General features: G+C 36.9%; 1 protein-coding gene and 1 long non-coding RNA gene across 10 annotated transcripts in view; one reads left to right on the top strand and one right to left on the bottom strand.

Moving 5' to 3' along the window:
* Positions 1-15,298, bottom strand: part of MAP3K1 (mitogen-activated protein kinase kinase kinase 1) — a 77,026-nt gene that overhangs the window by 23,038 nt on the left and 38,690 nt on the right. For 7 of the 8 annotated variants that reach the window (XM_053223082.1, XM_027041690.2, XM_053223122.1 and 4 more), the window contains 5 exons: positions 8,482-8,632; positions 5,656-5,856; positions 1,589-1,789; positions 1,108-1,224; positions 644-792 (listed from right to left, as the gene is read on the bottom strand). In XM_053223082.1, coding sequence (XP_053079057.1) covers positions 644-792; positions 1,108-1,224; positions 1,589-1,789; positions 5,656-5,856; positions 8,482-8,632 — 819 coding nt within the window. Of the gene's footprint in view, positions 1-643; positions 793-1,107; positions 1,225-1,588; positions 1,790-5,655; positions 5,857-8,481; positions 8,633-10,311; positions 10,732-15,298 lie in introns of those variants that run through there. The other variant, XM_027041712.2, reaches the window with a different exon arrangement.
* LOC113594399 (uncharacterized) overlaps positions 1-15,298 on the top strand; it is a 71,157-nt gene that overhangs the window by 49,532 nt on the left and 6,327 nt on the right. The window contains exons 5-6 of one of the 2 annotated variants that reach the window (XR_003414801.2): positions 5,658-5,811; positions 7,064-7,142. This is a non-coding gene — a long non-coding RNA (uncharacterized LOC113594399). Of the gene's footprint in view, positions 1-5,657; positions 5,812-7,063; positions 7,143-15,298 lie in introns of those variants that run through there. The other variant, XR_003414799.2, reaches the window with a different exon arrangement.

The following is a 15,298-nucleotide window of genomic DNA, read 5'->3' as shown; positions in this document are numbered from 1 at the left end:
CTGCATCTCTTAATTACAATTGATTAGTCTGTTTCCAAGAGTATCCTTGGGCTCTCACAAGTAAAACAGCCTGTAATGAGGATTCCCTGAAAAGATCTATGAAAGAAGTAGTGATGTCATACAATTTAGAGATCCTGCATTTCAAAGTGATTCTGGAAAACCATTTGCCTTGTATATAATTTGTTAATAAAACTATAGACATATTTTTTACACAGTGCTGCACCTTCATTATCTGCAAAAGAGTGATAAAACCTACCTAATGAGGTTGGCCTATGAACAGAATAAGACAACGTATTAGATGCTTGGCACAAAGTAATGACTGATAAACAGTAGCCACTTATATTTATACTTGCCACTTGATTTTTCTTGTGAAATGACTCTACTATGTTCTGATATTTAAGGTGCCATCTTTCAACAGTGTGGTTTTTCAGACGAGAAGTCCACATATATATATGCATATATATGTGTGTATACACACACATGCTCAGATGATCTATGTTGTTTACCCTTGATTTTAACTTCAAAGCCAAGGTTCAATAGGTCAATTACTTTAGAGCAGCTTAACAAGTAGGTATAAAAAATTACCTCTAAAATTAAAAAGTAACACTAGATTAATGCTTTTAATTCCTTAAATAGTACTAACCTGTTTTCTGAACTAGATGTAGAAGTACTAGATGATGACAATGTATGAGAATTTGACATGCGTGAAACAAACTTCTGGATGGTGTTACGAGATGGAGCTTTGATCCTTGAGCTACGCCTACTGTGATATTTCTGGAACAAACTTTCAACCTAACATTGAAAAAAAAACAGTAACAATGATATTCATGCCATAATAACATATAAAGAATTCTATAGAGGTTGAATTATTTGTCTTTTATTTCATAAGTTTTTCACAAAGCCAATTTAAGAGCTTCAAAATAATAGCAGGTCAGTGTTCACATTCTTTTCAGTCTGGAGGAAAAAGTCAATAGATTATAAGAGATAAGGCTCAAATAATTCTTCTGTGTCTTTATAACTTCAAAATGACTCCTCATGGAGAAGTGTCAGGAATGAGCCGTAAAAATTTATTAACAATTTTACTCTAAGGTACTTATTAAAAATTACCTCAAAATTCTTTAAAGTTTTTCTCCATAACATTGGGTCTGAAGGTTCTAGTTGAAACACCCGGAGCATAACAAATAACAGATGGATACAAAATGTTCCACGTCCACAGCTGCAGTTCTAGAGAGTTAAAAGAGAACTTAGGGGTTAACAAATCTCTAGCTCTATTATAATTCCTAAGATGATCACTTTTTTTTATATTTCCAAGTTTAACAAAGTTTCTATTTGCTTCATTATTCTTATGTAAGATATATAAGGATATGCAAGAAAAATCTATGTATGAACTAATCTCTTATTTTTGGTTAATTTATTAAATAGATCAAATCTGTATTCTCAAGTAGAAACCTTCACAAATACATTAAATAAAAATGTTTATCAGCCCAAAATATTTTTTAAACTCACTTTAGTTTACTGAAGAGAAATAAGTCATCTAAACTTAAGAAGAACAAATACTAATAAACTGTAGAATGATGAAAGATCCTACCTGAGGCCCAATAAACACCCGGTATTTATTGTCTGGGCTGTCTCCTCCAATCAGGAAAGAGTTGGGTCCTATTTGTTGCAGTAAGTACAGCCTGGCCCGCATGACTTTGTTTACACGGCGGTTTGTCTCCTCAGGGCTGTATGGTGAGAAGCCATCCGGGGAAGGGGCTCTTCTAGGTGGTGTGATTCTCCCACTCTGAAACTTCACAACATTGTTTTTGTATTAGGTAAATTGCTTACTTCTTGATAAGAAACACCTTAAAAAAAAAGGTCATATCAGATGGCCATGTGGCATTTTATATTCTGAAAAAATGCCCCCAAATATAATGGGACAAAATGCATATTGCAAATGCTTTTATTTGACATACTCATCACAAAGAAAATTCTAAAATCACAGTCATCCCTATAAATAATGATAAATATCTGGCCAAGTGAGACAACCATGTAATAATTTTACAAATTGTAAATATTTTAGTTCTTTGAAGAGTATTATGTAAACCAAGATGGAAAGCATAAAAATTCACTTAGAAGCAAGCACAATGATTTGTTTCTAGTGATAAAAATTAAATATCCAGTTTCCTCACTTCCACTTAAGGTGTTACCAAATGCTCTTTTGCAAGAGCATATAGATGCTGCCATGCAATTCCTCCCATGGTGCAGTCTGTAGAGAACTAATGGCAAGTGACTTTCCCCAGATTAAGACATCTCACCAAAGGCTGATAAAACTTCTCCTGTGGTGAGGGTGACATATACCACTCTCATTCTACCTCACTGATTCCCCTAGAACTTGGTCTTTCCATCAGTGGTCAGTGGGAATTCTAATTCTTTTTGACACCTAATTTAATCGTTAAAGATAATAAATGTTGGTGAGAACACGAAGCATTAGAACCGTGCTGGTAGGGAAATAAAATGGTACAGCTCCTATGGAAAACATGACCCGGCAATTCCACTTCTAGGTATAAACCCAAGAGAAGTGAAAAGTTGTGTTCACCCAAAGATTCATATACACATGTTCACAATAGCATTATATATAATAACCAAAGAGTGGAAATAACCCAAATGTCCATCAACTGATGAATGGTTAAGCCAAATGTGTATATCCACACAAAAGAATGTTATCTTCTATAACTTAAAAGTATAGTACTTCTGGGGTGCCTGGTGGCTCAGTTAAGCGTCTGACTCTTCATTTCAGCTCAGGTCATCATCTTGTAGTTCGTGAATTTGAGCCCTGTAACCAACAGTGACAGTGTGGAGCCTGCTTGGGGTTCTCTCTCTTTCCTTCTCTCTCCGCCCTTTCCCAGCTCTTTCTTGCTCTTTCTCAAAATAAATAAACTTAAAAAAAAAATGGAGTACTTTTAAACATAAAGAGAAGTGGGTGTATCAGAAATTAGTTTTGAATGTTAAACAACAAAAAAGAGGAAGAATGATATGGCACAACTAATACTTTGTGTTAAAATATGAACGCACATGGCAAAAATTCACACACTGATAATTTAAAAAAATTTTTTTAATGTTTATTTATTTTTGAGAGTGGGAGCAGGGGAGGGCAAGAGTGGGGAATAGAGGATCTGAAGCAGGCTCCATGCTGCTGACAGCAGAGAGACCAATGTGGGGCCTGAACTCATGAACAGTGAGATCATGGCCTGAGCTGAAGTCGGATGCTTAACTGACTGAGCCACCCAGGTGCCCAATGCACACACTGATAAGTAAACACAGTTTGTGGGGGAAAACAAAACTAAAACAAAGAGAGTATGGATACAACTTATATGATGCTGTGTGAAAGAAGCCAGTCACAAAAGACCACATATACTGCATGACTCCATTTACTGTATATGTAATGACCAGAAAAGGCAAATTATATATAGAGTCAGAAAGTACATTAATGGTTGCCTAGGGCTGAGGATAGACTGCTCTTTGGTCTGGGGTTTCTGGGGTGATGAAAATGTTTTAAAGTTGACTGCTGTGATGGCTATAACTCTGAGTAGACCAAAACCAAGGAACTATATAACTTAAACAGGTAAACTGTACTGTATAGGAATTATATCTCAATACAGCCATTATTTTTTAATAGGCAGTTATTAAAAAAAAACACAAGTACACGTATACATATGCTCACAGATGTGCAAAATGATGTATAACTAAAAAGTATGTTTGCATACTTTTTTTTAGTCATGAAAGTGAAGAAGGAATATAAATGTCCATTAGTATGAAGTTCATTAAACTATGATTTATCCAGATAATGAAATGCTAAGTTGCTGTTAAATGAGGGGTAACTTTGACATCTATCCTAAAGTGGGAGAGGGCAAGGAAAATGTAATTTGTATGTACTCGTGGTAGACTTTTACTTTGATGGCTCCTATGAACCACACTGCCCAGTACTTGCACCCTTGTGGAGTCCCCCACCACACTGATTCTGGGTTTGCAACTGGCATGTAACTACTTTTGGGCAATAAGGCATTAGGAAATAAGGCAGCTTTATAAGAACTTCCACACTGGACTTGCCCTCCTGATACACTTTTTTTTTGGCTTAACAGAAATTTGTTTCACAGTTTCAGAGGTTAGAAGTCCAAGAGCAGATGTCAGCAGGGTGGATTCCCTCTTAGGACCGTGAGAGAAAATATGTTTCATGTTCTCTCTTACCTTGCAACACTTGGTGTTGTGCTGTGAGAACGAAAGAGATGTCAGCAGCCCCCAACTGTTCTAGCATCCCAGCTGAAACACCAGATATGGGAGTAAGGAAGCATTTGGGATATTCTAACTTCCACAGATGCCATGAGGAACAGACAGAAGTCACTCTTGCTGAGCTCCACCTAATTTGCAGATTCATGACTGTTCTTATTTTAAGTTTTGTTTTTTTTTTAATAGCTCATTTAAAGGTGTGTCAACATAAAGCCAATAAATACTGGTAGGTATCTTGGGCTTTAATGTGAAAAGATTCACTTAAAATTTACTTCTGGAAGGATTTATATGCAAATCTCCCCTTGGTAGGCATGACCTTAATCATTCTACCATTCACTCATTTGCTCTTCAAGTTTAGAAAGTCAATTTTAACTTGCATTTTGCCACTAGAGGTCTCATTCTTTCATTTTCTCTCTGGAAGTTAGCACCTATCATTTTGTAAATCTCTTTGATGTCTGATTTAAAATAGAAGACAGCTGGATTCTCATTGATGCTTCTGCATTCAGTCTGCTGTGATACTATGTTCTGGTTAAAATACATGAAGAAAATGTGGCTTTACAAATATATGTAGCTGGGAAAGGTATTGTAAAAGACAATAATTATGAACACTCTTTTTTGATACTACTCCAAAGAAGTGGTTTCTTAAAGGAGACTGATATGGAATCTGAAACCACACCAACAAATTTTTCCTACTGTTACACATTAAAATCCAGATGGTATATCTCACACAATTTGAACGGATCATTTACCTAAGGATGGTTTTGTTTCATCATGCACTGGTCATCGGGAAAATACTGGTTCACTAAGTTATGCAGATCTCTCAAATGTTCACACATTTCACTGTGCGATATATATGGGAAAAAAAAATCACAGTTGATGAAATCACTGATCTCATTAGAAAGTTCTTTTAAGGACTGGGAAACTGTCAAGCTGACAGTGGTAGATAGTTTTCCAAAATTCTAATTTTTGCTTGAAATCTCAAATTTTACCACTGGTGAAAAAACATTTCCGTTGCCTTCCTTCAAGTTCCTTCCTTCACTTAACTAGTCTTAAGGAAAATGCCAAATACCCAAGTGAAGAATACATTTTCTATTGTCACAGTTTTAATTCAGGTGAATGCACCAGCAGCTTTACCCACCAATTTAAATGTTAATGCAGTGAAAGGGGCAAATAACATCTCAGTTTTATTACCGAATTTGCTTTGGAATTTGCTTTGAATTAACGGATCCACAGAAAAGGTCCCAGGACCTTCCCTCTTCCCCCAACGTAGGGCTTGTGGACCACACTTTGAGAAATGCTGCTTTAACAGATGTCTAGCAATATTTTCTGTGTTACAGATGAATCTAAAAATTGTAGAAACTTAACATGCTTGTTGAAACATTAACTTACAGGTACGGGGGAGACTCTCTTTCTCCTTACTCCTGGAGATTCAGATTTCACTGTGCGGCCCGCTGGGGAGCTGCTGGGAGAAGGACTGCGGCGGCCCTTGGGAGCTGGTGAAGCGGTGCTTGCCTGGCTTTCTCCTGGAGACTCAGCTGCCAAGCTGTGAGTTTCAGAACCGTCTCCTTTAATAGGGATTGGTTTTACCACCTAAATTAAAATTCCAATATTCTCATTACTTAAAAATATAAAAAATAAGTAAATTTGAACACAACAGACTAAGAGATGAACTCAAGTTTTTCATCACACAATATTATACAAATATAACAGACAACATATCAACTTTAGTCTTACTTCAAATGATATAAACGTAAGACTTTTTACCCACAGATTTCATTAACGTAGGCTTTATCATTAGTTAAAATGCTATTATGTAATTTTAGAAATTTAGCATTATCTGTTATTATGTGCCCTAAATCACTTAACATTAAAAATCAACAATCACAGGTTAGTAAACAAATGTGAAAAATAAGCACTTATACCTTCTACAGTTAACTTATTCAACTAGATTAAAGTAGATGTTTTTTCATTTCTATTGAGAAAACGCAGGATCTTGAAAACAATAATGGGAGTAATTTATGTGCCCAAATAGTCTAATCGATACAAAGCCATTTTGCCTTTTTTTTTTTTGCAATGTTATGTTACAATAGTTTAGACATATATTTCAGAATCACCAAAAGAAGCTAGATATTTAAAAGATCAATCTCTCAAGCACAAATGCAGGCTATAAAACCTGCTATTTCTCAACAGACCTAATCTAGCTATGACCAAAAGGCCATACACTGTAGCCTTAGCCAACCATCCCCGCCTTCCTTCCACTACTCTTCTACTGTTCTACTAGCCAGCTGCTGTGCCTACCACACACGCCTAACCTGGCCTTGTCCTGCACTCTCACTTCCACTCTCCCTTCTAATCCACATCTCTAGCCTGCAGCATACCAGGTAGCATACCTTCACCTGGTGAAAACACCCATCTTTTAAGGCTCGGTTAAAATCCTACCTTTAACAAAAGTGCCCTTAACTCTGTCGGCCTGACATTTTTCTTCTAAGTCATCATTGCTTTCTGCCCACTCCACACATTTGGTGTATACTCACAAACTGTTCTGTGGTATTTCATGCCTTTATTTTTATTTATAAGTTGCATTTTCACTACTGGAGATATTCATACCTCACTTATATTTCAAGAAGGATCTGATGTAATTTATATAAGACACAATAAACACAATCAGATTTCCCAAGTAGACTATAAACTTTTTAAGGGTAATATGAAATCTGTAAACTGTAACATACAGGGTAGTATAATTGAGCTAAGGACTACGTGTCACATGTCTTACTCCACACATCTCTTCCCTCTTTAGCTCTGTCTTGTATTTAAGGATTTGCCAGAAAGGGGACAGTGAGAAAAACCAAAATTTCGTCTTAGAAAATGGAATGTCCTTAGTTTATATGTAATAAAGGATTGGCTTTATTGGCTTCTTTTTAAAAAGTTGTAATTTCTGCTTTATGTTATTCTCAAAAGATTTAGACTCTCCACTAGCACAAGGAGCTCCAGAAAGCAACACATTCAAATGGCTTTACCTACTCAAAAGTTCTTTGTAGTAACTGGGTAGAAATTTACTCCCTTCTGTAAGTTATTTCAATAGAACTTTCACTTTTCTAAGATAAATTCCTGATTTCTTCATCTTTATCCTCTGACATGATTACTAAAACAGTGAGGGGTTCTCGCCATACTACTTCCTATGAAAAACAAATGGAAGAAATGTGGAAGCTCAGCTGGAAAGGAAAGGACTCATGAGTAACACAGCTTAAAAAGCTGGTAGATAAAGGAACAATTAAATATATTCTATATTGGCTCCATGGGTAAACACCAGTAGGTAGAACATGCAAGACAACACAATGATGAGAGATGTCTATGTGGCTATCAAGCACTTGAAATATGGCTATGTGGCTGAGGAACTAAATTTTTACTTTATTTACATTTAATTAATTTCAATTTGAACTTAAATAGGCAAGTGGGATGAATGGAGAGCTAGCTGGTCATTTGGCAAGGGTAAAGGTCAAGGGTTTCAAATGTCAGGTGAGTAGCTTGCCCAATAACTTTTATGATTATGCCCACCATCCCTTTGCCTACCCCAAACCTAATCAATCTTAACTTATCTTTGTTTATAAAGGACAAAAAACTTGCCGATACAAGCTGATACGGGATCACTTAACAATTGAGGTCTACCTCCTTTGTAAGAATGAGAAGCACATTTCATAGTATTTGTATACCTTAAAAGAGAATAACCACGGCAAAAGATGGGGTATGACGTTCTCTCCTAATCCTAGTAATCTAGGTTTCTTTCCTCAAACCCTGGGCATCTTTTAAATTTACCTCAAACTCTATGAGGCTATTCAGTTTTTGCTTTCCTGGATGATTTCTGGAACTCAGATCTTTGGATCCTATCTTAGAGAGAGAACATTAGAAAATTGCTTTTCTTTCTTAAAATACAGTATAAATCTCTACCAAAAGGATTTTAGACACTGACAGTAGGGGGCAGTGTTGCTTTAAGCATTAGCTACCCAATCCAACCAGTTCAGTTTCTAGAACAATTTAAGGTGCTTAATGAGCATAGTTTTAGCTATGTTTTATTCCAAGTGGCTAGAATGGTAAGCAAATCAAATAACTGCACTTAAAATCAAGAAGAAAAAAAAAGCTTACAAGAGGATCTACTTATGCTTAATTTCCCATCTCTTCCTATGCTTTCCTCCTTATGGCAGGTAAACAGACTCTTACCACAGGGCCCCTCCTATTTCTTCTCTCCAACCACTCGTGTTTCCAGGCTGGCATACAGGTTGCCTTCAGTTTCTCCCTGATCATTCGTTCTTCTGGGCGATCGTCCATCTTATGCAACCCCTTGAGAGTTTCTTTATTCTCCATCTCGCGACTAAAATGGAGGGAGCAATAAGAAGGAGATTAGTATATAAAAAATTTCCAAGAATAAATAGTATTTTATATTTTCAGTGGACATGTAACTAAAAAGGTAACTCCTAAAACCTCAAACGATTTAAGCCAAGTATGAAAGAAAGTGTCACTGTGAATCGTATATACTCTGTTTTTCAATGTTGTATGGTAATGTGAGTGTAATAATGCCTTTAAAAAGAAAAGTTCTATTTAGAAGGTGCAGGCTTACTAATACTACTAACACAGACCTTTGTTTACAGGTAGTTAACAAAATGGATCCCAAGACATTAAGTACTGCATTAAGAAACACATTCATGAAGACTGCACTGCTTCCATTTATACCACTCTCACATACTTGAAGTATTTAACAAATATTTAGAAGAGCATTTTACTACTCTAGGATTTCCAATAACTTAAGGATTTCCAATAATTTAAGTAAATATAGATAGAATCTGGTGGATATTCTCATTTTCCGAAAAAAGCTAAATCAATATTTAATAAGCTAAGTGAAACCTAACCACATCTTCTATGATCTCACAATATTTGTTCAAAGCCTAAATGATTAGATTTGTATTCTTGTAACATTATTTCCACATCAAAGTATTGGGGATACTCCATATATAAAATGTAAAAATTGGTAGAAACATGTGACCTTTACTCCATAATATACTGTGGAGTTATCAGAATAAAATAATCTGTAAGCTAGTAATTTTTGAAAATTAATCCTAAAAGCCTCCTAAAATTATTTAGCCTTTAGTAGGTAAAGCATCCACTAATTTCAAATACACTTATATCCACATGCAGATATACACAACAGATACAATATACATATGCATGGATTTTAAAACCTGATTCATAAGGAAACAGTTAAAGCATTTGCACTCTGGGAGAAGTAACAATTTAAAAAATACTAATAAGCTAAGTTCAATAACTATTTTGGAAATTCTATAAAGCTACAGAACTGATTTTTCTACATAGATAGGAAAAGGAAATACTCAAGGAAATACCAGAGATGGTAACTGCAAGCTTACTAAAAAGTGAAATGCAAACTCCTCTAGGAATTTTCCAGATAATTACAACCACAGAGCAGCAGTATCTTCAGAGAACCACCAAAACTTAAAAGTAAATATGCACTAGAAAGTAAATGGTTAACTGGTTTTCCTAAAGCATCAATTCTGGAGGGGAGTGAAAATCAACAAGTTAAACATCCCTGTGCAGAGATTGGTCTAGAGAGTTTTAGGAATGCAAAGAGTACAAAACATTTGAAAACTTGCAAATCGGCATTAAGAGCATGTAGTAGAGTATTTCCATCACATGGTATAAAAAAGCTGTCAAAAAAAAAAAAAAAAAAGAGGCTACCTGAGAAGAAAAAAGGCAAAGGAAGGAAGGAAGGAAAGGAAGGAGATTCTTTTATTTACTTAGAAGTGCCTGGCTGTTTTCCTGCTCTGATTATAGTATAAAATATAACTTTTGGGGTATATAAGAGAAGACTAGAGAAGGAGGGAGGAGAGGGAAAGGAAGAGAGGAAAGAAAGGGAAGGAACAAGAAAGAAGAAAAGGAGAGGAGAGTGAGAGAGTAGGGGGTGGGGAGGGCTAAGGGAAGGAAAAGGCAGGGATAGAGAAACGTTTTCACAAAATTTCATCCTCTTCAGTTACTACTTACCCAGGGAAGCTCAGATTTACAGGCAACTGAATTTATGGGCTGACTGCATACCAAAAATTCACTTACAATTCTCTAGTTTGAAAAGCAAACACTTTCCCCTCCAGTAACAACGTTGCAAGGCGTGGCTAGGTTCCCAGGCTAGTTCTCAAAAAATAAGTCACATGGCAGAACTGCAGTACATTTTACACCAGAAGCTCCTGCACTCCCAGACAAGAGAGCTTATCTTCCCTTTGGTCCTAAATATCTCTCCTCCCCCACATTTGTTTTAGGAGTATCTCTTCTCCATTCTGTATTTTCAGTGTCTCTCTCCCAGGAACCCACCAGAAGACTCTCCCTGTCTAAACACCTCTTCCTGGAAGATGTGGCCTCCTTAAAGTTGGCATGAGTTGCCTCTTTCCTTTTTGCTTGTTTGAAAATACTGTAATTATTTACTTTTTTTTTTTTTAACACTGCTGGTTTTTTGTTTTTTTTTTTCAACGTTTATTTATTTTTGGGACAGAGAGAGACAGAGCATGAACGGGGGAGGGGCAGAGAGAGAGGGAGACACAGAATCGGAAACAGGCTCCAGGCTCTGAGCCATCAGCCCAGAGCCTGACGCGGGGCTCGAACTCACGGACCGTGAGATCCTGACCTGGCTGAAGTCGGACGCTTAACCGACCGCGCCACCCAGGCGCCCTGAAAATACTGTAATTATTTAAACCAATTTCTCAATAAATAATAGGGAATGAGCAAACTAGTAGTTCAACTTTTACATACATCTGTTTCTTCAGAACAAGGGAGTGAAATGGAAGTGCTGGGTCAGACCGTACACAAATTTAAGATTCCTGATAATACTGGCAAATTATCTTCAAGAAAATGTATCTTCCATTCACAATCCCTCAGGTAAAGTTGCCATCTTAGCTGGTCTGTACTAACAGACTCCTAAGGGGGCTTCTTCACTTTGAATCTTACTCCAGTCCAGGTTTCACAGAGCAGCCAAGGTCACTTCCTCTATTAAAACCCTCCAGTGGTTTGCCCCTGGGCTTAGACTAAAATGTTTAAAAGGTCCACTGTGGCTATGCACCATGTGGTCTTATCTCAACTGAAAATCACCTAGACCTCTACCCCACCCTTGTGTTTCTTTCACTGTCTAAAAAATTCCAACATCTTTCCTGCTCAAGACTTTTGCACAGACCGACTTTTGCAGAGCTGTTAGCACAAAGGCTGATGCAGGGCTTGAACCCATGAATCCGAGATCATGACCTGAGCCAAAGTTGGACATTCAACCCACTGAGCCACCCAGGTGCCCCTTAATGTTTATTTAACTTTGAGACAAGAGAGTGTGAGTGGGGAAAGGGCAAAAAGAGAGGGGGACAGAAGATCTGAAGCTGGGTCTGTGCTGACAGCAGAAAGCCCGATGTGGGGCTCAAACTCACCAATCAGGAGATCATGACCTAAGCCGAAGCTGGATGCTCAATTGACTAGGCCACCCAGGCACCGCCCCCACCTTGTTCCATTCTTTGACAGCACTGTACTTTTCCTTTAAAGTACTCATTGCAACTTGCAAACCTATTTCCCAACCCCCCATCAAGAACTATAAACTCTATGAAGGCAGGGACCAGTGTTTTATCCATCATTATATATACAACATCTAACAATGTCTGGCTTATGATAGGTATCAAAGCATATATTAAATGAATAATCATGTATTAACATCTTTGACAGCCCTAAGAACCTTCCTAGTTTTAAAATTTAATGACTACTCATGTTATTCTTTTTCTAGTTCTGTTTTTAATTAAGACTACAGTTGCAGTTTAGATGTTATTTAGTAGAGCAATTTTTGTTGTTCCTAAATTAATCTGTAAATATAAACCAAAATATTCTAATGTCTTCATAAATAATAATTATATATCATTAATTATAAAATGTGTATTTTTCACATTTTAGTATCTCTGAAATCTGAATGCCTCTTACAATCAAATGTTGTAATTTATGGCAGGGTTTATATAAAATAATGGTTCCATTTACAACCAATGGGATTTTAGCTTCACTGAAATATACAGTAAATCCTAATGCTACTGACTAGGAAAAAAATCATGTGTGTATGGATAGAGAAGTCATGTGTCATCTTATCCAATTAACATTATAGCTATAATAATATTAATATTAAATCTTAATCTTAAACCCACAAACCAATCTAAACAGATAGTTGCTAAATCACCAGGAGATTAGAGGGCCTCTAATTCATTTTGGTTAAACAAGAGTGTTCTGGAGAGTTATTTTTGACCTAGTACCTACAACCAATACCTGTTATTTTATCTAAAGTAATAGCTTGTATATTTCTGACTCTTTGACAAAACAAACATAATGTATTTTGGGAAAGTATTTTGAAGACTTTAAAAATAAATGAAATTTTAGCCAGACAAATATGAGAAACTTAAACACTGTTACAGATTAAGCTTTATCTTACTTTCCTGTTTATTTAGAAAACATGAGGTTTCTTGCTTTTTTTGGTTCTAAACATTCCTCAGAATAAATTTGTGATCAATCTAGAGTGTCAGAGAACCTTTCTCTTCTGAGGTTAGGCTTCTTGTTCTAGTCTCTTTCTAGAGACAGAATTTACCTGCTAACAAATGAAATGGTTTAGTGGCCCCTTCTTAATGAAGCCATTTGGTCCTTTCTTTATCTGACCTCCCACGGTACCAGCTATTTTAAATGGACTGTCACTCTTATAGATGTCCTCTCCCTTAAATTCTAGATGATTTTTTCCTATTTCTGCTTCTGACTCTGACTTCACTGGTATCATATATAGACCCTCTTCCAGGAGCCCCTTAAATACTAGTCACTGCCCTCTTCTCAATACTCTCTTAAGTACACCAAGATATTTTATACCTCTCTGCTACTGCAGATGTTTTTTTTCTCCTGACAGAACCACCCTATCATCTTACATGCCTTCATCAAGAACTTCCTACTCCCACTCTACAGCAGTTGCCACTCCCTCCCACCATGTTAATATTAATTATAATACAGCATAAAGTCCAGTATTGGTTTAAGTATCTGCTTCCCTCACCACACTAGGAGCTCTTCTGGGACAGACCGCAACATCATACTCATTTTTGTATCCAGGCAAATGTCCTGGACAAGCCACAAAAGGCACCCAACTCGAAGCCAGGGCACCTATCTGGTCATAGCCACCTCCCCTTCTGAAGGTAGTGTCTGATGCTCAGGGGCACTATGGTTTATAAACGTGAATCCCTCCAGCAGTCACAGTTGGCCAGTGCAATAATTTGCCCTCATCCAAAGACCCTCTATACTAGATGGTATTGTTATATTTTAACCAGATCTGCCCACTGTGGGAGTTTGCAAGATACATGGATGTCTCACTGTAGGAAGAATGGCACCAAAATAGAGAAAAAAGCAGTAACTAGGAACAGTGAGACAAAATAAGGGAGAGCAAAGAGAAATTAGAAGGAAGATGAGGTCAGCGATGGAAGGACAGAAAGAAGCAATGAAAATAAACATGAGAGTTGTACCTGGGTCCCCTGATATGCTGCTACCCGATAAGAGCTACTTTTACACTTCCCTGGGTGGTGAATAACCAAGTTCTCCAGAGACTGCATGTGTTCACTGCAATGGAGGAAACTTCATGGGTCCTTTTTACATTGTACTGAAATAAACCCCATAATCTCTCTCTTCCCTGCATCTCCAAAGAGTCTGACTACAGCACTAACACAGCTCATTGCTCTGGCACACAGAGGATATTCGAAAAACACTCAAAAATAGAATCCTACCAAGTTAACTCTAATTTTTAAAAGCTATTTCTTAGATAGTTCATTTTTAGCATGGAAATATGTTAGTCAACTAGTAATATGGAGAAGTAATGGCCAGACTTACGTCATAATAGAAAAAGTATGTTACATGACAGGCAAGGTGTTAGGTGCTTTATATATATTTACAGGTACTTCACCCTCCCAATAACCACATGAGGTCATTACCATCTGAGGCTTGGAGAGGCAGGCTTACAAGCCTGGGGTCAGACAATATATAAGGAGCAGGACCAGGATTCAGACCTTGGTCAATCTAACTCTGACTGCTATGGCAGGTCACTGTCAATTCTGATTTTGTTTTTACAATGAGTCAACGCCAGGTATCTGTGCTATTTATCTATTTGATAAGAATACAAAGAAGTTTAAACAAGTTTTTACAATGGTGACTAAGAATTTAAAAGCTCATTAATTCTCTTCATTAATAGAGCATTTCACTGTAATAGGAGTGTATAATGATCATATGAAACCTTTCTGGAAATTAAGGGGTTTAACTTTAGTATATATGAAGATTGTCAAACAGTTCACATTATGGATAACTTTATATAGAAAGAATCTTCATTCTTTCAGTATCCAAGGAATCTCACAGAACCCTGGAAATACACTGAATTATTTGGGACAGGCACAATTAAGAGCCACACAACTGAGGTCTGCTTGGGAAGTTCCCATAAGAGTAGGAATTCTTATGCTAAAACCCACAGATTTTGTTACCAAGGGGAGAGGAGAGTAAGGGAAGAACCCCCTTCCAAAACAAAACTAGTCTGTTGTGGGACCCTTAAAATTTAAGTTTCCAAGTAAAGGTCAAGAGAAGGAATGACTTAGGTAAGACTGGGGAGAGAGTCTGGTGAAGCATATGGCTAACAAAAGAGGCTAACAATCCCTTAACATCGACAGGGCACTGCGCTAACAGTTCCACATGGGTCACCTCAGTCAATTCCCAAGACATGGAACTTTTATTATCCCATTGGCAAAAAAACAAAAACAAAAACAAAAAGCCAAGGAGGTTAAGTAACATCTCCAAGGTGATAAAGTCTATATGTGAAGAATACAGGATTTAAAGCCACATATGAATGATTCCACAGTCTCTTATATCCTATAGGGCAAAAAGAAAATGATTACAAGTGCTTCAAATTTGTTGACCAAGATATGAGGCCAAAATATCTGTAACAGCTCTATTTTCCCAT

This window comes from Acinonyx jubatus, chromosome A1, assembly GCF_027475565.1.
Source record: "Acinonyx jubatus isolate Ajub_Pintada_27869175 chromosome A1, VMU_Ajub_asm_v1.0, whole genome shotgun sequence".
NCBI lineage: Eukaryota > Metazoa > Chordata > Mammalia > Carnivora > Felidae > Acinonyx > Acinonyx jubatus.
This window is presented reverse-complemented; position numbering and strand designations above follow the sequence as displayed.